The sequence below is a fragment of the Falco punctatus genome (genome assembly GCF_963210335.1).
Source record: "Falco punctatus genome assembly, chromosome: 18".
Lineage (NCBI taxonomy): Eukaryota > Metazoa > Chordata > Aves > Falconiformes > Falconidae > Falco > Falco punctatus.
The window spans coordinates 3,120,504-3,142,064 of record NC_137598.1 but is presented as its reverse complement, the minus strand read 5'-3'; the positions used below and the strand labels follow the sequence as shown (position 1 = coordinate 3,142,064).

The following is a 21,561-nucleotide window of genomic DNA, read 5'->3' as shown; positions in this document are numbered from 1 at the left end:
CCCAACCTTTGAGGCAGGACAGGGTCTCAGAAGAGATTTTCCTAAAGACTTCTGGTGAGTCCGTTTGGTGCATTATAAGATTCTCCCATCATCTTGTACTTTAGGGTCTCTATTCAGGCATTGAAGCGAATGGTCATTTGCAGAGTTGCTAATTTGTGGCCTTGATTTAGAGCATAACTTCAGTGGCCCACTCATTTCTTTGGAGTCTATTAGTAAGGAAAGATGAGGACAAAATGTGCAGCACTTATTTAACACAAATGATATCTCAGAGTATGCATTAGATTTTATCTTCTAGAGATTTTAATGATGTGCATATTCTCATTCCACACTTGCCACATGCATTCTTGCCTACGTGGTTTTTTATACTAGTATCTGGATTTTTAATATCTCAACATTTTCATAATTTCAACATGCAGAATTTTCTACGAAATTTTAACAAATCCCACTGTCTTTGCTTTTAAGAGTATTTGGGATCCTCTAAAAGTTTAACTTGTAGGGAAGTACAACAATTTACAGTAAGTAAATACATATATGTAAGAAAGAAAACAGAAACAGGTCTTTACTTGTGTTACCAACAAAGATGCCATTCCCAGTTTTGTCCCTTAGTCTTTCAGTAGTCATCAGATTTCTGTAGCTTTCAAGAATTGTTTTTAACTTAACTAATGAAAATTGTGATTGCCGCTGCCTGATGATACCTTGCAGTGATAAGCCAATATCTAATGATTTAACGAGTAATATAAAGCCCTGTGCATTCAGAACATATAGTGAAACATGTTTTGCAGGTGCCTAAAATCCAGTAATGTGTTATACTTGTTTGTGTGTAGATAATCATCTCCAGCATTTGTTTAGACCTGGCGGTTTTTACATATTTGCCATGACTGACCGAAGCAGAAATTTTTTTTATTTTTTTTTATGACAGGATCTTAAAAAGGAAAAGTTAACGTAGCAAGAGACAAATCTAAAGAAGTACTTTTTCTTAAGAATTTTTTTTCTAGCTTTTCAGCTTTCTGTAGTGCTTTACCTGAAGCAGTTCTGCCTGAGGAGTGGAAGAGAAATGCTTTTACAAAGCAAGGTGGATTGAAAATCGGCTGATCTGCCAGGCACAGAGGGTCGTGATCACAGTGACTGGAGGCCAGTGACTCGCGGTGTACGCCAGGGATCGATACGGGGTCCAATACTATTTAACCTCTTCTCTAATGACCTGAATGATGGGACAGAGTGTGCCCTCAGCAAGTTTGCAGATGATACAGCTGAGAGGAGTGGTAGATGCACAGATGATTGTGCCGCTGTTCAGAGGGACCTTCACTGGCTGGCGGAATGGGCTGGAAAGACTCCTATGAGCAATGACAACTTGGGCTGCATTATGAAGAGCATTGCCAGCAGGTCAAGGGTGATGATTATTCCCCTCTACTCAGCCCTGGTGAGACCACATCTGGAGTGCTGCATACAGTTCTGGGCTCCGCAGTACAAAGACCGAGATGGACACACTGTAGTGAGTCCAGTGGAAGGCCACAAAGCTGACTAAGGGATTGGAGCATCTGTCATACGGAGAGAGGCTGGGGGAGCTGGGATTGTTCAGCCTGGAGAAGAGGATGCACGAGGGAGATCTTACTGATGTATGCATGTGCCTGATGGGGGCAAGTAAAGAGGAAGCAGCCACACTGTCCTCAGTGGTGCCCAGGGACAGGGCAGGAGGCAGTGAGCACACACTGAAGTACAGAAAAAATCTGTTCCTACATAAGAAAAAAGTGTCTTGCTGTAAGGGTGACTGAACTCTGGGTTGCGGAGTCTCCATCTCTGGAGATGCTGAAAACCCAACTGAACGAGGTGGCCCTGAGAAACCTGCTCTAGTTGACCCTGATTTGAGCAGAGTGTTTGTGGTCTTGGTAATCTGCAGGGGTCCTTTCCAAAGTCAACTGTTCTGTGAAAATGAAGGAATGAACTTAGGGGGTTCATATGAGAGTAGGAAATACGCGGATTTTTTCTGGTTTTTTTACATAAAAACTAACACTCTGGTGATACTAAATGGCTTTTTCTCATGGCTTGTTTACTGTCCTACCTATGACATTACCCTTTAAGAAACTACTTCTTGATGGTCCATTTCTGTCCTTCTCGACCTATGTGCATCATAGCAAGCAAGTGTTCCTAAAAAGAAGAATAATCTTAGTCTGAGTATTTAGTATCTACAGCGTGTTGTATTGGCACTGCCAGACTGATTTTATTTTTTTTTTTTTGTGCTTTCCTCTTCCCTGATCTGTTTTTCAGGCACTTTGCCAACACAGGACAAACCTTCCCAGAGGCAGTCAGAGAGCACAAACTGCAGCCCTTCCAGAAAGAGATCGACGTCTGAGAGCACGTCTTCTACAGGCAAGTAATATTTGGTGGCCTTGGTTTTGGGACCACTGCTATTCTAAAATCTGTGCTACTGCAGACAGCTGAGACAGCATTGCTACGAGAACTTTAACAGTGGCAATATGTTCGTGGAGATACTGAATTTTTTCACATAAGTTTTAGGATGCAAGTGCTGCACATTGGATCGTAGAATAGGGAAGCTTGAGCTGGCGTGTACAGAAGCAGCAGCATAGCTAAGGCAGAATGGGGTTTGGTTCCTCAGCAGGGTAAATTAGTCTTCATGAAGTTCAGTGTTTTAATGCTAGCAAGACCTGTGATGCTACAGTTAGTCAATGAATTAGATTTATAAAATAATTCCTCCATGGGGAAGAGCTTGACTTCTGCACTGTTCTGAAGGCAGATGGTTTTCTGCCCTTGGATAGATAACTGTTAGGATCAAACCGGGGTGTGCTGTTACATTTTCTTCGCAGCATGTGTGAATCCTGCTAAGGTGATGGAGGATGACAAGCAGTCAGTGCTAATGATACAGTTGTGAATGAACCTGGGCAGGTCAAAACATATGGTAGGAGAGAGACGGAAGTACTGAAAAGCCTGGGAACTCTGATGGCATTCTCATCAGTTCTGTCAAATGAGGACCAAGTCTCAGATGCACAAAAGCATCATCAAGTTGCTTGCCAACAGGATACTGAGGGAGCTGGCTTTCTCAGCTACGGGGCGGTGTACTGTGCAGGTTGCTGCTTGAGGAAGTCCGTCTTCATGAGGAAGGGAATGCACCTCTTGCTGCATTTTGAGCTTTTGTTTTTTAAGAAGGTCAGGCTTGTGCAGTCACACTGTGTGTGAATGCATGCGTGTTGCTATCTGTCACGGTTTCACACCTACAAAACTGTCGAATCCGTTGACAAAATTGTCAGAGGGAAGAGGTGAAAATCCTCATTTCCTGTATGTCCCCAGCAAGTTGTCAGCCGTGTAGTAAAACCAGACTCTGTCTGCAGTCCCTCCGAGGAAAACGCAATGTGAACTTACTTACGATTAGACACAAAAAAGTCTGTAACATTGACTAATTTTGTAAGAAGCCCGGTTGTAGAAAGAGCTCCTGTTAGCAGCATTCAAACATTCTTAGACACTGAAGTTGATCACAGATTTGTAGTAAACATGCTTAGGGCTGGTACTTACAGAACTAGTTATGATTTCCATAGAGGAAGAATGTGCCCAAACTGCTTTTCCTCCTGCCTTTAAACAGATACTTGCAACAGATGCTTTTTCAGCCTGTACTAAAGAAGGTCCTTTGCAGTGAAGAAGCATTCTCTCTTTTTCCTCTCTGTCTTGTTAACTTTCTTTTACTTACTCATTCTAAAGGGGCAGCTGCCATCGGTGTGAATCTGTGCCTAGGAAGGTGTTAAAAGTTCTGGCCTATTTTGTGCAGGAGAGCATAGGAATGAAATGAATCACAAGTTTATCAACTTCAAAGTCATTGAACTGATGATGCAGCTGAAAAGACCAGTCTTTGTTATATTTTCCGTAGATCTGGAATGCATGTGGGATTTCAGCACGTTTGTCAGAGAGCTGCTTTGTTACCAAGGGCTGCGAGTGTGCCTGACCGGGGCTGCAGCTGTTTTGGGGATCTCAGCCTTCAGTTGTCCCCTCCTTTTGGATCAGTTTCCAAACAGAAATCCTAGTTCAAGGACATCCATTAGACTTTGTGTCCAAATCCGTTGTGTTGTATAGTTCGGTTATCATTGGATGATGCAGCTGTTTGCAGAGCTCACTGTGCTAAACAGATGGTGTTTCTGTGAGGAACCCGCAGCTCCATCCCAGTGTGTATTTAAAGACCATAAGAAAACAAAGGGTAATTTATTATTTCATCTAGAATTGAAGGCCGAAAGTGTAAATCCTTCCAGTTCTTTGGAAGTTGTTCAGGTTGCTAGGTTTTCCAAAGTGGGTTTACAGCAGTGACCTGACAAGTGTGTTTCTCTGTTCGTTTTTCACCCTGTAGGAAGAAAAATTGTTCATAGGAGGATTTTTAGAACTTGTGCTGATTCTTCCTTCTTTAAATTGTGCAGTCTTTAAAGCACATTTTCATTTGCAGTTGCAAATTCATGACTTTGGAATCTTAATGAGGAATTTATTTCTCCAGAGTACCACACTTGGACTAGTAAGAACTAGGAACAGAAAATATTTATTTTAAACTGTTTGTGCTTTATCTTTGTCAGCTAATGCATAATCTCCCTCCTGTCAAGTGACAGAAACCCTTTTATAAAAAAATTTTGTTGCCTTTCCTTTAACATTACCTTTACACTAGTACATGCTTTTGAGTCTACAGCCTAGTTTAAGTTTAAGTAGATCTAATCTAAATAATTGGCCACAATTACAGTAACGTTTTGTAAATGCTAATGTGAAATTGTGATATATTTATGAGAAGACAGCACCCATTTTATTCCAGAAAGAACAGGGTTTCTTCTAATTAAATGTTATCACTAAGAACCAGCAAGGCAGCTTTAGGAAGCTCTTAGATTATGCTGTATTAAAAAGGGATTTGTTCCAAACTATATGGTTGACCTGGAAGTTCTCTTTTTCAAATACCAGTCCACAGCTCTAAAGCATATAATATTTAGTTTAAAAAGTGAGATCTAACTTTACATTCTGTGTAAATTAGCCTTTCTCTTTTGTCCAGATATTTTGATTTACCTTTATCCAAGCTTATACTTTATTGCAGTGATCAGTTCTGTCATCATTATGTTTGTCTTCTTGATAGAGAAACGTCAAGAGCAATGAAGAAGTTGTTTCAGTACTGCCAAACCTCAAAAAAAGAAAAAATAGTTTAAAAGCATTTCAGATGTTGCTCAGTTTTTTCATCAGTATTTAATTTTTCTGTGCACAAAAGCTTTCTTATTTTTGTTTTTGTTGAATATTTGTTGAGGTTTTGTTGAATTTGTTGAAATTGTTGAGTATTTGTGTTGAATAGAAAGAAGCTTGAGAAGAGTTCTGGACTGTATGTGCGTAGGAAATGCCCTCATTGCGCTTTGCTATTACGTGGGGGACTGCGTGTGAATAAAGATTAAACAATTACATGTTAAAACTGATGATACAGAATGTAAACTTTCCACGTACTTACATCACTAGAAACCTTTGCCATTAGAACTTGTGTTAGAGAAATTAGTTTCTTGTTGCTGAACATTATTCCGGACAGTTACAGGATATAAAAGGCTGTCAGTCTGTCCAACTACTGTATTTTAATTCTGGCCTTATTTGATGGTATCTTGAGTCTGTTACAGTGTATGTATGTCTGTTTGTGTTCCAGTGATCGGAGTACCGGCCCGGGGAGCAAGGCTGGCCACCGCGGTTGACGATTCAGTGGACAGCTTACTGCAGCGCATGGCGCAGCATGACAGCCAAGCTACTCTGGACAAAACCTTAGAATCAGTCATTGCAAATGTGTCTGCGCCCCCGTCAGCTAGTCCTGCTCGAAACCACAACAGAGAGAGAGGTCTGGGGAAACAGGACAGCCTCGTAGCTCCAGCGATTCCCAGCAGCTCCTGCAGCGATAGCATCTCCCTGCTGTCAGACAGACTGCCGAACAGCTACTCCCCACGGCATCTCAAGAGAAGCGTGGTTGAAGCCATGCAGCGACAAGCTAGGAAGATGTGCAATTATAACAAGATCTTGGCAACAAAAAAAAATCTTGACCACGTCAATAAAATTCTGAAAGCCAAAAAGCTGCAAAGGCAGTCACGAACAGGGAATAATTTTGTGAAGCGCAGGCCAGGCAGGCCCCGGAAATACCCGATGCAGGCTGTCGTTTCGATGCAAGCTTTCCAGGCGGCTCGACTGGTCGGTCAGGACTTAGATAAAAGAGAAGAAAGCAGCAGTCCCTTACACCTTGGACCCGATACCATCACAGATGTGATTGAAGCTGTAGTGCAGAGTGTGAACTTGAATACAGATCACCGAAAAGGCTGGAAGAGAAAGCGGTGGCTTGCAGAGGAGCAAGCCAGGAAGCGGCAAAAGTCCTTACCAGAAGATGAACAGGAGAGCAACAAGAGGTAATTTCCTTACAATTTTGTACCCTCGGTACATTGTTGATTTTATAACTTTTCAAATGGTGAAAGAATCCCACTCTAACAAGCTCTGCTTGTTGCATTTGTTTTTATTAAGGAGTTCAGTTTAGAGGGAACCAGCATGTCAGTTTTAAATAAGCTTAGGCTCTTCGTAAGTTACTGAACGCACCCCAGCATGGGATGGAGTCTCAGGTAACTGAAAACTGTTGGTTTTGTGCTTGTGTCCCAAGCGAAGCAAATTTTATGGTTGTCTCAGTGAAGAATAATGAGTTGGTAACGGGTTTACTGATGAGATGCCACAGCAAAGATTGTTCCTTCGTCATGTGCGGAATAAGGAACTGTAAGAGTTGTGTGTGCCTTGGGGATCTTAAAGGGTGTTACTCATACGCATTACAAACAAATACTTAGAGGCAACACAGAATGTAAGGTGAGGTCAGTTGATTGAGAGCAAATAAAGAGTAAAACCAAAGCAGCAAGGGGGAGTTAAAAGTGTGTGCCTGTGCAGTCACTGGCTAGTAAAGGACCACACCAGAAATCTGTCTCTGGTCTAATCTTCATATGCTTATCCCCAAAATCATCAATGCAAACAGATCAAACTCTTCCAGAAGTCTTCCTTTGGCTGTTTTCAGAACAGTTCTGAAAAATAACTATTGGTGTTTCAGAAACGAATACTGTAATATATGCATTGAAATTCACAGAAAGTTCCTGGAACCACACATTCAGAAGATTATATTGTATGGCTCTCCTGAAGGCTAAGAAAAGGTTTACCACGTGCTATTTTTAGTACAAAAGCAGATAGCATAAGCCGCCTTCTAAATTACTCAGCTGAGGCTCCAAGGGATAAACATTAGCAGTACAAACAACATTATTTTTGCAATAATTAATAATAACGTTACTATAAAAAGATCATACATTTCTTTTAATTATGCTTAACCACCACTCAATCATGATCATTGAATTGCATTTTTTTTAAATAGCTGCAGCATGTAGTAATTCAGAAGCATGGACTTTTTTTTTCCTACTGACCAGATTATAGAGAGGAATAATGAAATATGGAAAGATAATCTTTTTGGTAAGAAATATGGTGAGATAATCTCTAATCTTTACTTTTTCTTCCAGTTTTGCTGAGACGGTAGCTGAACCTCCTAGTCCACACGATACCCTTGGGAAACCACATGAATCTGAAAACCCTGAACAGCCTTTGCCTTCTCTAGCCCAGCGTGAGAAAAAAGCCCCTCGACCCCCAAAGAAGAAGTACCAGAAGGCAGGGCTCTACTCTGATGTGTACAAAACAACAGAGTAAGTAATACTGCTGCTGTCTGATATTCCAGTGGAAACTGTTTCTTTTCAACTACAGCCATAAAGAGCTGCTACTAATGAGTAGCTAAAATAAAGCCATCAACTTAATTCAAGCCTGTGAAAACATTACATGCATGATAATTATCAGTCTGACCCACTGGAGGTTTAAAATGTAACCCCAGTCAGAAAGCAGCCTCAAGCAATCTGAAAGCGTTTCTGATTATCGACCTTGAAGAAGGTAGGAGAGCTTCATTCGACAATCTTAATGATTATGGCAGTAAATGTGCTGGGAGAGCTTGAGGTGTTCAGGTGCTGAGTACAGTGTCTACATAAAAGGGGCCATTAGTTTTCTATTTTCATTGACTGATGACAACTGGTCATCTTTGGTGTGAAGGAATTTCAGATACGCACTCTGTTCATTTCACAGTTAAGTGAAGTTCATTTTCTGTGAGATAGAATAAAAATCCAGCATTCTTTTTTTATTACTTTTTTTTGTTGTTGTTCCACTGGCTGGCTCACAACCTAGTGTACATTAGAAAGTGGACATCTCCCCGTTTCTGATACCAGCCCACTTTGGCTTTTGTTTGTAGTTACGTAAGTTTTCCGCAGCCATTTGAACAAATGTGTTGAAGTCAGGAATTAGTGCTTCTCTTGTAATGTGATCTGACAGATTAAAAAAAGAGAAGATTTGGCACCTTCTCACTATGTTGTAGATCGCTTAAAAATGTTGCAGAGACCACTGGGAGACTGCTAGTATAGTTTATCGGCTGCTCCTGGTGTATTCTTTCTCCATAGTAGAATGGAGGCATCAATGAAAGGATCAAGACTCTAAGGAAGAAACAAAGGTCTAGGTCTGATCAAAGTGAGACTGCTTGTGTTTCTAATAGTTTGAAAGCAGATATGCTAAATTTTTTAGCATCTGGATGGTCTCACTGCTGTACGCAGTCGTGCAACATTCAAATACTGTATCATAAAAATTAGGTCTGTTGCCGTAGGAGAGGACCGGAGAGGGTCTTCTTTTCTTTATTATAAAACATTAGTTACATTGTCAGTCCTAGTCAGCCAAGGGAAGATCTTTTTATTTCATAGACAGTAAGCAAACATGTCATTTGAAAAACTGTATGAATACAGAAAGTGAAAGTCAAGGTTTGTAGGTATTGCAGATGATGATGGAAATCGAGTTCACCACCCTGTAGCTGAGCTCTGCTACAACCCTCCCTCGCCATCACTTTCGGTGTTGCAGTTCCCTGGGAGCTTGAAGAGCTCTGACTTGGTCTCCCCGTTTGCCTGGCGCTCTACATGCCGAGTTCTTCCCTTGCACTGATACTAATGTGTGTCCTGAGGGGCTTAAGAACGCTGAGGAAACTACCCTACCAAGGAAGCAGATGCTGCCTACACAGTCTGTACTGCTGCTCTGCACACTCCTTTGATACTGAAACAAGGCATGGAAATGCATAGCTGGGCAGGGACAGAACTGTGCCCGTCTGAGTTTGGGTGTCTTGTCTTACAGCAAAGGTGCAGCTTGAAGGGCTGATCTCACCATTCCTTTGTGCTGGCAGTGGGTCACTGCTTTACTAAGTTGGTTCAGCAACCTAAACAGCAGAGCAATAGTCACCTTTTTATAATTGGGTTTTCTGCTGATTTAACTTGCTGTTCCAGTTCTACTACAGTCAGACATACGTCAGTGCAAGAGGAGAGCAGAAGTTCATGTTGTTACCCCATTATTTATGTAACTTCCTGCTATAGAGTATGAAAAGTGATCTTAGTTGGGAACAAAAATGCAACTGTAATCATAGGGCACCCTCTAGTGATGGTACAGTTAAGCGTTGATCACTGTCTCCACTAAAACAGTCTCTGTTCCCTATTAATGGGTGTTGTACTCCCTGTTTTTCTTGTATTTCTGTTTGCAGTATTCATTTGCAGACACTTTGCTTTAAAGACCATTTGTCTGCTCTGCTTTGTCTTTCTTAAATACTTCCTAAACACCAGTAGGGCATAGGAAGTAGTGGAAGTTTTACTGAGGTTTACTGTTAACTGTTTACAGCCTCTGTCTACATCAGTCACATCCAGCTGCTAAACAAGAGCACAGAAAATGTTTGCCCTGTCATTGCCAGTGTTAGTCTACTGTCAAAAGAGAGAAGGCAGCATTATTTCTCTGCAGCCACTTGAATTGTAGTTTGCCACAACAGGATTTCACTGCAACTCACCTTGGTCTAGGAACTTTATTAAAACACAGTGAAGAAAGCTTAGATTTTGATTCCTTGCAAATGAACTACGAATAAAATGAATGGTTTCTGGAGTCACTCTCAGTTTTACCTCTATTTCTGAATGTAATTTTGTAGACAGCATAGCTGATCTGATGTTAACCTCCACACGAATTTTCCAGAATCCTCAGCTCCCACTGGAAGAATTATACAGCTCTTCTGCTGAAAAGTTCAGCATGTGGTTGCACAAGACTGCAGCTTTGAAAACAAAGGGAAATTCTGTGCAGGAGTCATTATCTGTTTACCCAGCAGCACCTTTCCTAGAGGAGTGCAAAGTCTAGTTCACCAAAGAAATGAAATAATAATTAGTAAATTAGTAGGTTAAGTTAAATGTTGCATATTGTTTAGGGAAATACCATATTTTTATATAAGATGTTATTTTTATCAGTAATAACAAATATGAGTCCTCATTGTGGAAGCATAACCTATAGAATTTGCTGTGACGGACACCGACCTGCATCCCACACATGGTTAGGTATCCACGGCTGGTCAACGGTGCAGCTTCGTGCAGCCTCTTGCTCTTCTGGGACGTGGCGTTTCTACGTGATGGGCACGTTGCTTCCACAGTGCCTCCATTTTGATGATGTTAGGGTTTGTGGAGCTGCAGGGTGACTCAAGGGTTGGCACCTGAACATTTTCGAAGGAAACCTATTGAAAAATCAGCCAGCCGAATTAAAACGATGGTGCAGATGAACTGAAAATTAATTGCAGTTCAGCAAATGCTTTAAGTTGGCATATGCTAACATTGCACTGAAAGAATCAGCTTTACTTTCTCCTCACCTTTGTAGCTTATTCCTGTTCCTTTCATGTCTCATCGTCATGACCAGGGCAACTGAACCAGGCTGGGATAGTGATTCAGGTGAAATCTCACCTTCCACTGTAGGTTGCTGGTGCAGTTCCCCTTGCAGTCGCAGTCATGCCAGCAGTTACACCAGCAGAAGGTGGGGAACGTCAAAGCCAGCTTTGACTGACTGAAAATGTTTGTCCAGCGATGGCCTGTGAGAGAAAACGGGGCTCCACGCCTCAAAAATGTAGCTGTGCATTCTGCAGAGAACTAATCCCAGCCAAGGGGGTAAGAGCGTAGGGAGAAGGAGAAGCTGAAGAGGCAGGACAGAAATGGAACACTCCATCAGAAGGAAAGGAAGGAGAGGGATAGAGAAATGGAGGTACAGAAAAGGTGACTGTGGTTCTGGTCTTTGTTACTTTCTTGATTTGCCTGAGACTTTAGAGTGACATTCTGACCTCCTGGCCTTCAGCCTTTGCAGAGTGGTACAAAACGTTCTCCTCTTAAGCAAAGAAATAACTTTGCCATTGCTCTGTTACTGGGAGCTTGCAAGGAGGCCAGTTAGTCCGTTGTTGGTAGGTGGACCCTTTACAAAACGGGTGTTTGAGAGTTGTCCCTACAGAAACTGAAGCAGGCAACTGTAGGCAGTGGATTATAGCGAGGGAAGCGTTTCTCATCCACCCAGGTTTATGTTTCAGCCTGTCAGACGATCAGAAATGTACTCCCCAGCTTACTGTTGAAAGTACGCTAACCTGAGATGTTGGGAGCTGTCCTTTCTTTGGGATTACTGGTGAGTTCTCACCCTGTTCTAACTGGCTTGCTTGGAAAGGGGAGAGAGTGATCCTGGCTTTCTGGAGAGATCTTCTGCTTTTCAGCTGCAGCAATCGTTGCATCTGCTTATTGAGAGGAACATCTTGGAGTGTGGTATGAAAAAAGGAGCAGGTGCTTGTCCTTGATAGCAGCGCAGAGTCGGCTGATCCTGGGAGGCTGCGAGGACAGTCGGTTCCGTCCTGGGAACTGCTGCGACCAGTGCCATCTGCAGCGAGGTGTACCTGGCGAGCTGGTGTTCCAGCTTAGTTAAAAATTGACGTGAACGGGACGGGACCCGAGCAGCGGCAAAGGAAACGTGCTGTCGCTCCCACAGCCCTGAGCCAGCGATACCCGGCGTCAGCCAAGAGTCCGGATTGCCAGACGGGTCTGCGGTGACGAGGCAGGTCAGGATCAGGTCTGGTGATGGGAACTGGGGTCAGCCACGCGCCAGGATTGCCAGGCAGGGCCAGGACCAAGCCGGGAGGCCAGCGCGTGGCTCACCAGCAGATCCACAGCGGCTGTGGCTGCGGCTGAGCCGGAGATCGGTGCACCCAGGAGGTACCCCAGAGCGAGTGCCCAGGGCTGAGCACCAAGGGATCTGTGGGGGCCATGGGTGGAGGCCCCCCATGAGGCTGCTCAGGGTCATGGAGGTGTGTTAGTGGCGCTCGGGGGCCCTGACACTGAATTTAAGCTTCTGCAAGGCTGGCAGCGTGCCTCGGTACAGCGAGAGGCAGGGGTCTTCTTACGCAGGTAGCAGCTAAACACAGAACCAGAACCTTTCTTGCCTGCCCAGAGACCCCAGCTAAAATAGCTCATCATCTTCCTAGGGAGAATATGTGGGCCTGTTCTTCATTGTGTAGAGGGGCCTTCTTTAATTCATGAGGCTTTTTTTGCATGGCATTTATCATAGAATCAAACATATTTTTGTTTATAAAACTGCATGTATTTATACTTGATTGTGTTAGTATATCCCCTTTTTCTATGAATAATTATGCTTTATTTTGACATCTCAGCCTTTCCCTCTGAAGTCCCTAAATTATTGATGGCCTTTGTTCAGCTTACTGATTTGTCGTAACAGTTTTTTACGTGCCTCTAACAATACTTCATCGCTGGGTTTGGAAGGAAAGCAGGGTAGGTGCTTTCCCCAGTGCTCTCTGTGACTGGGGCTGGGGCGGGTGTGCCTGCAGTGCCCGAAGGAATTCATGTTATATTTTGTGGGTTTAGATAATTGCCTTCTGCATTTCCTTTCCACACTGGTTTCCTCCTTGCAGTTTATTTACCGTAATTTATTTTTCCTTTGGCATCCTTTACGCTGAATATGTGGGCGTTGAAGGATGCACATTTCGCTTGAATTAAGTCACCTTTCTATTGAATGGTTTCCCTTTTTTCTCTGCCTTTGGTTTAAGGATTTGCTTGCCTCTTGGAAATAGAAGTTCACACTTTGCCTTTTGAAAATACCTTTTTCTATTTCCTCTTGAGAAGAACTTGCCTTCCAGGTCTTGTGAGCAGTTACTTGATGGCCTTTCTTTGCAAGTCTTGGTGATTCGTTGCAGCACGGCTTGGAAGGATAGAAGACGTGAGCTGGGAGGGGGAGTGTTTGTCGGGGCGAGGGGTTTTGGTTTGGTTTTTTAATCCTCTAGAACATCGGTTTTGCCTGGTGGGCAAAGGAGCTTCTTGTTTGCCAAAGGAAATGAAATTATTTCTTGTCATCATTAAACAAAGGGTCATAATAATTTCAAACCTTAACCTTTACGGTCTGAGAGAATGTTACTGCTTTTTGATTAGGATAACTGTGTGTCCAGCTGTAAACATGAAGTTAAATGCAAGTGTATTGTAATAACTAGAGCCTTGCCATCTCTCTGTTAAAAGGAGGGTTGTTTAAAGAGTATATACAGTGTCTAGCTCAACAGAGCCCTCATTTCAGCAGTATGCCTTAGCTTTTATTTCGCTATCTAAAATTTAGCAACCTGTTACGCGTGTGAAATAAGTACCAGAAATCCAGAAAAGGTTAGAAGAGTATATGAACCACAAATTATTGCCTTCCGTCAGTTCTGTTTCTGACCTTCGGTAATTATTGTCACTTGTTGATACCTGTATCTCAAAATTTGGTTTTAACTTGCATTTTCCATTCACTAGTTAAACAATAATGCGACTTTTTTTATTGAGTCGGCTTTCAGTTGTATGTCCAGTTATTAAAATAAATCCCTTAAAAACTTCAGTAAACTTTAATAGGCGTCAACATAATTTTAATCTTCGGTGTATTTAACATGTAGAAGTCTCCTCTGAATGTTGCAGGGCTGCACTACTAAATATAACTGCATCAGTTTTTTCTTTCCATAGTTTGTCAGTAGCCAAAAGGAGATGCTTATAAAAGACAGGTTACTGCGTTAGGTGGTTTGACATCTGCGTGACCCAGACAACCATTCTTATTTCATATTCCTATTTTTTTCTTCTGTAAGGGGGTTATCTCATTGCTTTTTTAACACTGTTCTTTTCCTGCTTTTCTTGATGAACAGCTTTCTAGAGGAGTAGCACATGTGAATGTTCACTCTTAGCAAATTAGGAAAGCAGACAGTATGCTCGTATAACGTGTCAAATACCTAAGCAAGCAATATCAGATACAATTTGTTGATCTTCTTTTATTTTTGTAATTTTAGTTATTACTTATATATCACATACTAGGCACTTCAAGTTTATAGTGTCCCATTAGGTGTTGCCTGAAAAGAAGTTATGGAGAAAAATCACCGAGTTTCGAAATGGATGTGGTAAATGTCTTTGGCAAGCAACCTGGAAATCAATTTTTAATCAGTTTCTTTGGCTGTTTCTTATTATTCTCTTGCGTGATGATGTTCTAGATGTTTGTGCCTTAATGAAAACAGAAAATGTGTTTTTTGCAAATGACAGGTGTTCCTCATTCTGATGATTTTTTTTATTTTTTTTTTTACAGTCCAAAGAGCCGCCTCATACAATTAAAGAAAGAAAAGCTGGAGTACACTCCTGGAGAGCATGAGCATGGATTGTTTCCAGCCCCTATTCATGTTGGTGGGTACTTCATGTGTGTTTTAGTTGTTGGGAAACAGGTATTGCACTTAGGTGATATGGAAGTAGTCTGGACTTTACAATCTCTCTGCCCCTTTCCCTTTTTTGTTCTTTTATTTTATCACTTTGCCAGATTAGTCATGTCCTTCAGCATATGAACTTTGCCAAAAGTCATGCTTGTCTGTGTTCTTCAGTGCAGAAGTGTGACTCCGAGAGGCTTTTTTTTTTCCACGTGAACTTTGTTCTCATTTTTTATTTACCATAAGAAAATACCACTCGAGTTTAAAACCTGCTTTAACTGCCGTAATACTTGTGCTTAAATGCAGTACAATAGTCTCCTTTCAAACTAATATTACAGTGGAATAGCCAGAGGCAATTATGACTGTTTGTTAATCTCAAAAACTAAGCATGCAATGATAAACTCCTCCATGCCCCCATGCACTTAATGGTGTCTGTCTACAAGCATGGCTAAAAGTGAGGAAGAATTAAAAACTTAGATATTATATAAATTTTTATTTCATCCTCATTTTGAGGTCTCAGGTAGAACAGAAATGAGGTTTAGGGCTTCTCTTTGCCTTCTGCAGAAAGAAGCCATAACCTACGGGCAAGCATGAGCATTTAGAGCTCATGGAGGTCCAGGATGTTGTTCACATGTCCAGTCCACTGGACTGGGCTGCCTGGAGGGGATTGATCATGAATTCCCAGGCTGATGTTTTTGCAGCTCATTTCCCAGGATAAACCAGGGCTGATTGATTTTTTTCAGGTAATCGTTTCAACTTTTAAAATGCTGTGATTTCTTGCTTCAAGTGCTGTCATGCGAAGAGAGTTTGGGAAATTCCACGTTGTTCAGTAGGAATATTTCTCCCATCAAATACAAATGTTTAATTGTTTTGTCTTCTTTAACTGAACTTTTTTGCTCCATGCGCAACTTTGACTTTTGGAGAGAGGTAGTAGCAGGTGAAGTTTGACAGATCTGTGGATCGTTGGCCGAGAAACAGGTTTCAGAACTGAAGGTGTTAATTTAAATTGTAAAAAACATGACCTTTCTCCATTCCTTTTTGAATTGGGTCATCTCACTCTGTTGCATGACCGATCCATCTGTCAGGATGCTCGGGTTCAGTTTGCAGTGCCCGCGATCCTGTTCTCTTTTCTCTGCACGAGGCCCCAACCCCACATTTGTTTGTGCTAGCAGACCCGCACCAGCTCCTGCACTGAAGATAAAGCTGCTTTGATTACCCCGTATCAGGTAGCTGGAGAGGGGTTTAGCTGCAGGGCAGAGTGAGGAGTTTTAGGACTCTGCCAGATGACCGCACCAGTGCCCACTTGACGAGGGCTGGAGGGACCTTCCATGCGCTCCAGGCACGGTGCCAGGGCACCTGAAAGAGCCTTTTGTTTTGCCTGCTGAGGTCATAGAAGTAAAAGCAAATTCCCAGCAGATTTAGCTCTTTCCTGGAACCTGTTATGGATGAATAAAGCATTGAAGATGGAACAGTAATTTGGGAGTAAATTGTAAGGAAAACATTACAATTTTTATTTTCCAGTGGTGAGGGTATGTGTGTGAATTTACATGAAACCACAGATCTGCTGGAGGAATGTAAAGGCACTTGTTAACATCTAGAAAAGCTGGGAAAATCAGACATGGGACCGACACCTCATCCTTAGTCACTCTTCCCACTGCAATTTTGTGACACACTATTCTGACGAAATGATAAGGGAACATTTTGGCTAGAACTAACCTAGCCCTTGTGTCAGACCTGAGGTCTTATATTAACAAAGGATGTAATGGATCGGTTTCCCTCTTTTGGGAAGAGGTTAGGGGTGACAGTAAATTTTAGAACATGGACAGAACCCTTAATGAAAGCAGTAACTCCTATATAAAATGATTTTCAGTTATTGCTGAAAATAGAGATCATCTTGAAGTCTTTCTGAAACATTCAGGCATGCGTTTGCCAAGTCTGAATTCATTCTTAAGTCTCTTCTGGTAAAGGTCGTAGGAACAGGCTGGGATACTATTTTCAAAGCTAATTTGGTTTCTTTGAGTACAACACTGTGATTTGCCATCTTGCGTGAATTGTGCATGCAGATTTGCTTCCCTGTGCTAAATCATTGTATTCATGCATACACAGAAAAGCTCAGGAGAAGGTGTCAACTTTGAGATTTCTGCACAGAAGTTACCACCGTGTACTGTAAGGCACAGAGTTGTATTGGGTCGTGTCAGTTATTTGCTGTTGTCCCTTCAGGAGCTCACGTTCGGTGGCCCCTCCTGGGCAAACACCTGAGGTTCCTGGCACTGCTCTTAAGGTTTAACTGCGGCTGTTGGAGTTCAGTGGCATCCCTGCCGCTCGGCGCAGAAGGCAGCCCCCCTCTGCCACCTCCCTCACCAGACAGCTTGTAGCTAAGACAGCAGCTTTCCACGCCAGTCGGTAAAGCTTTAAACCTGGCTGCAACAGCGGAGTAGGCTGCAGAAGGCAGTGTCATGGAGGGCTCGTCGCTGTGCTTGCCGCTGACAAACAGAATGTTCCGGGAGCATTCTGCTCTTCTGCCTTTTTGACTTTCAGACGTCGAGAGGCCCTATCAGAATTTGGCGGTGTGCCTGGGAACGGCTCTTTTTTGCTCTTGGATATATGTGAATATGAATGTGTGCAACTTACAGACCTTTTTGTTTCAGGAAAGTATCTCAGACAAAAGAGAATTGACTTCCAGCTGCCTTACGACATCCTCTGGCAGTGGAAACACAATCAGGTACAAGATAAAAAGTTACCAGGTTACCAAGATTATGATCAGAAGTCTTAGAAAGAAAACAGCAGGATTCTTACATGAAAGCTATGTTTGTATATCCTGTGTATTGATGAATATTCTTATTGCTGCCACTGTATGAGGAAAAAAAGGATTTGCATATGTATTTAATGTGAATAATTCCCATTATTCCGTCTCTTGCAAAATAGCAATCCTGTGGGTTTCTGCTGAAAAAAGTCACTAATTTTGCTGCAGACTTTTATTTTGGTAGTGTGCCTGCTTTCTGCAATGATCTTGTTTTAGACACGCCTCAGGAGAATTCAGATGTACTGCCAACAGCACTGAGAAATTTCAGGCCTTATTTTTCTTGGATCAATCCCAGCAGAGTGGAATTTATTTTTCACTTGCAAGCTGAAATTTTGATACTGAGGAAAGAAGAGAAGCCGTTTAACAGTCTCATTCTTTTTAAAGAGCTTTAAATATGTGCAAACCTAAAAATAGGCGCTTTTTTCCGCCCCCCCCCCCCCCCCCCCCCAGAAGTTTCCACCAAGTGATTTAACACAGGATTTAAGCTGGAGGGTAAATCTGTCCCCAGCTCTACAGCAAGAAAGCCCTCTCAAACGTGTAACTTAAGCATGTAAATGAGCAAGACAAATTCCCAGGTGGTTGTGGCTCCAGCTACTGTTTGTAATACCACCAAAATCTAATCTTAAAGTAATGATCGCTGTTGACATTTCAGCTGAGGACAGTTTCGGCTTACATCTGCCTATTTTTACCTATTCAGCATTACATAAACAATAAATATATGTCATCTATTTCCTTGATACTTTTCTTATCTACCTAGAATATCAAAAACCCTTGCAGAGTGAGTTTGCTTGTACCATGGCTGTGTAGGGTGTTTGGTTTGTCTGCCACAGAAGTTACAGAGGGAAGGCTATTAATGTAGTACCTGCGTGTTAAATATGCAATAATTTGACATTATTCCATAAAGCTTGTTTGAAAGGATGGAATATATATGAAGTTAGGACATGTGATCTAAGCTCCCCTTTTCCCTCCAGTCATCTCCATCAGCAGAGGAAGTTTCTTTAATTGGAAGATGAATCTGCATTTCTCTTGGCTCCTACCTGTAGTCACGTTTGCATGGAATGGTTTAGCTTGGAAAAGCCCCTTAAGATCATTGAGCCCAACCTTTTTGATACGCACCTGAATTTCTCTTCCTCACTTTTTAAAAGTGTCAGCACATGGTAATTCCACTAAAGATGCTTTCTCCAAAGCAGATTTAAATTACTCTTCAGTATTGAAAGGGACAGCATTGTTCAGAATAGCCTGTCCTGCTAGCCATGTTGCTCTGTTCAGATAGTTAGCAAAACTGCTCAGCTAACTCACTAAGCCTAAGTTCTACTTATGCAGGTACTATTTTTTGACCTGTTTGCTAAGGTAGTCTGAGCCTAAAGAGGAGAATGCAGATGTATTTTCTAGTAACGATTACAAAACTGTTATGTATGTACAGAACATAATTTCCCTGATTCTTTTGAATAATAGATGCATTTATGTAATGTATTAAAATTGTCTTTCTCTTCCTTTTAGTTGTATAAAAAGCCAGATGTCCCACTTTATAAAAAAATCCGTTCTAGTAAGTAAAATCTTATTACTAAAATGTGTCAACTGTGGAATTTCCGTGACACCCCTCCTTTCTGTCATACTCTTCATCCTACCAGAGACACTTCCACCTTGTCTTTTTTTGCTTTATGTAATTAGAATGAAAATACTGTAGGATGAAAATAGTTCTGTTTTTTCACCTGGAAAGAATTCTTTTCCCTGTTTGGGTTTAGGTTTTTGTGTTTGGTTTGTTGTTGTTTTTTTTTCTCCAGATGTGTATGTGGATGTCAAGCCTCTCTCTGGCTATGAGGCGACTACCTGCAATTGTAAGAAACCAGATGATGACAATGGAAAGGGCTGTGTGGAAGACTGTCTTAACAGGTTAGAAATAGATTGACTGACTATGATAAAACAATTTCAATAAATGTATTATTTCACATCACCTAATAATATCTTAAGAAGGATGCAACCCCAGTAACAAAGGTCATTGTTACAAGCATACAGGGTAACTTTCTGCTGCACGTACGCTCCCCTGCTCAGAGGAGGGTCCCATTAAAAGCTCCACTTTGCGCTTTGAATAGCAGTGAGAGCCAGGCTCTGAATCCTCGTGTGAATTACACCTCGAAAATAAGAAGCATTTTAGTTCTTTAATAACTTTTATTTAACAGAGTGATCTTTTATTTCCTTGTATGATAGATCTAAAAGTATGCTATTCACCTTCCTTTAACTTCTTTGTTTTTTTATTTTAGGATGATATTTGCGGAGTGTTCACCAAACACCTGCCCTTGTGGTGAACAGTGTTGTAACCAGCGGATACAGAGGCATGAATGGGTTCAGTGTCTGGAAAGGTTCCGGGCTGAGGAGAAAGGATGGGGTATTCGTACCAAGGAACCCCTGAAAGCAGGACAGTTTATCATTGAATATCTGGGAGAAGTTGTTAGTGAGCAAGAATTCAGGTAGAAATATTTATTTGCTGCTTTAGCATGGAAGGCTCAATAAATGGTTTTAGTATCTATTATCATTGCTGGGAAATCCTTAGATAGGAACGAAGGGGAGTGGGAAAGAATGCTTTTCTGGTCACAGCCACCAGGAGGAAGGCTTAGAATTTGGCTTTTTTGATCAACCAAGTTTTTCTCAGTCAAATAGAGGGGAATGATTAGCGTTTGGAATGCATCATCTGCCACATCTGCTCTGTAAATGCCAAATGCCACAAGTGAATGTGAATTTGATATAATGATGAGTACCATGCGGGATCTGAACTGTGCAAGACACAGCTGAAGGGCAGAACGGGGCAGGAAGGGAAGTGAGCTTTGGCAGATAGGTATGATGAAAAAAGAACAAGTGGGAGCACCAACACCAATGAAAGAATTGTAGTCTTGTACTACGTAGCATCATAGGATAATTGAAGTTGGAGAGACATACTTGCTACTCTTAGAGCTACATCAGAAGACAAACGCAATCTTCTCATACAGAGATTAACTGCTTACACAACCGACTCTTGTTACTGTTGCTCTCTTGCTAAAAAGAGGTAGCTGTAATCCATGGATGTAAATCCAGAAATTGTGTCCAATCCCAGATAATGAAAGGAAGAAGCTGATTGTTGTACACGTGCGTACATAAACACACCAAAGAATATGTATACCTGCATTTTCTCTTCCATACACAGGTTATCAACATGAATTGTATACAAATAATCTGCAGAACCCAAAAGGGAGCATTCCAGAAGAGCAAATTTCTAAATTCTAATCCAAGCTCTGTCAGTGGCCTTGACTTATAAAAATAGGTATAATAATGGTTTTCCTCCATCTCTAGGTGTATGGTTCTATAAAATATAAAAGATTATAATTGCTTTTTTCTTCAAAACCCTCTCTCAGAATTCTTGAATGTGCTATTATTATGTTACTCCCCATTTGCTTTGCAGCAGCAAGCAGAATCACAAATAACTTTCCTGTGTTGCTTCCTAGGAACCGGATGATTGAACAGTACCATAATCACAGTGATCATTACTGCCTGAATTTAGACAGTGGAATGGTGATAGATAGTTATCGTATGGGCAATGAGGCTCGTTTTATCAACCACAGCTGTAATCCTAACTGTGAGATGCAGAAATGGTAAGAAAAATATATTCTGTTTACTGGAAGACTGGTATACCAGTGACTAAGATAGAGATAACCACATCATCTAAGAGAAACTGATCTAAAAATAGCTGAGCAGTGTAAATAATACTTACTGTCATACTTGCATTGCACAAGAGAAGTAATGTTTGCAGGTGTTGGTCATTTTGGAGGTGGGATGTAAGTTTTCTGGCAAGGCAAATCCAGCGTCGTTTGTCATGTTGTTAACCTGCTATAAAGTTTGAATCCTAAGTAATGCTGTAAAATAATGTATGTGTATGTAGTCTTTCCTTCTGGCAATTGGATTTTTATTTTTATTTTTGTAAAGCAGGCAAATAGGGAAGTAGTCTGATTTCAGCACACCCTGTGTCTTATCAGTACCATGTTATCAGAAGAAATTGAGTGCCAGACTAGTAGGAAGTACTTCTGAGGAATGTGTAGTGGAGGGCTTGCAGTGAAGCAGCAGATGGTCGTAATAGGAATCAGCTGTGGTGGCAGTACAGCCGAGT

At 41.6% G+C, this 21,561-nt stretch overlaps 2 protein-coding genes across 6 annotated transcripts in view; one reads left to right on the top strand and one right to left on the bottom strand.

Moving 5' to 3' along the window:
* Positions 1-21,561, bottom strand: part of DAP3 (death associated protein 3) — a 113,325-nt gene that overhangs the window by 35,944 nt on the left and 55,820 nt on the right. The window lies entirely within an intron of this gene.
* The window catches only part of ASH1L (ASH1 like histone lysine methyltransferase), a 50,737-nt gene that overhangs the window by 12,916 nt on the left and 16,260 nt on the right, over positions 1-21,561 (top strand). For all 5 annotated transcript variants that reach the window (XM_080368960.1, XM_080368959.1, XM_080368962.1 and 2 more), the window contains exons 3-11: positions 2,266-2,367; positions 5,651-6,392; positions 7,527-7,706; positions 14,512-14,606; positions 17,272-17,345; positions 18,927-18,972; positions 19,211-19,319; positions 19,688-19,894; positions 20,903-21,049. In XM_080368960.1, coding sequence (XP_080225086.1) covers positions 2,266-2,367; positions 5,651-6,392; positions 7,527-7,706; positions 14,512-14,606; positions 17,272-17,345; positions 18,927-18,972; positions 19,211-19,319; positions 19,688-19,894; positions 20,903-21,049 — 1,702 coding nt within the window. The remainder of the gene's footprint in view (positions 1-2,265; positions 2,368-5,650; positions 6,393-7,526; positions 7,707-14,511; positions 14,607-17,271; positions 17,346-18,926; positions 18,973-19,210; positions 19,320-19,687; positions 19,895-20,902; positions 21,050-21,561) is intronic.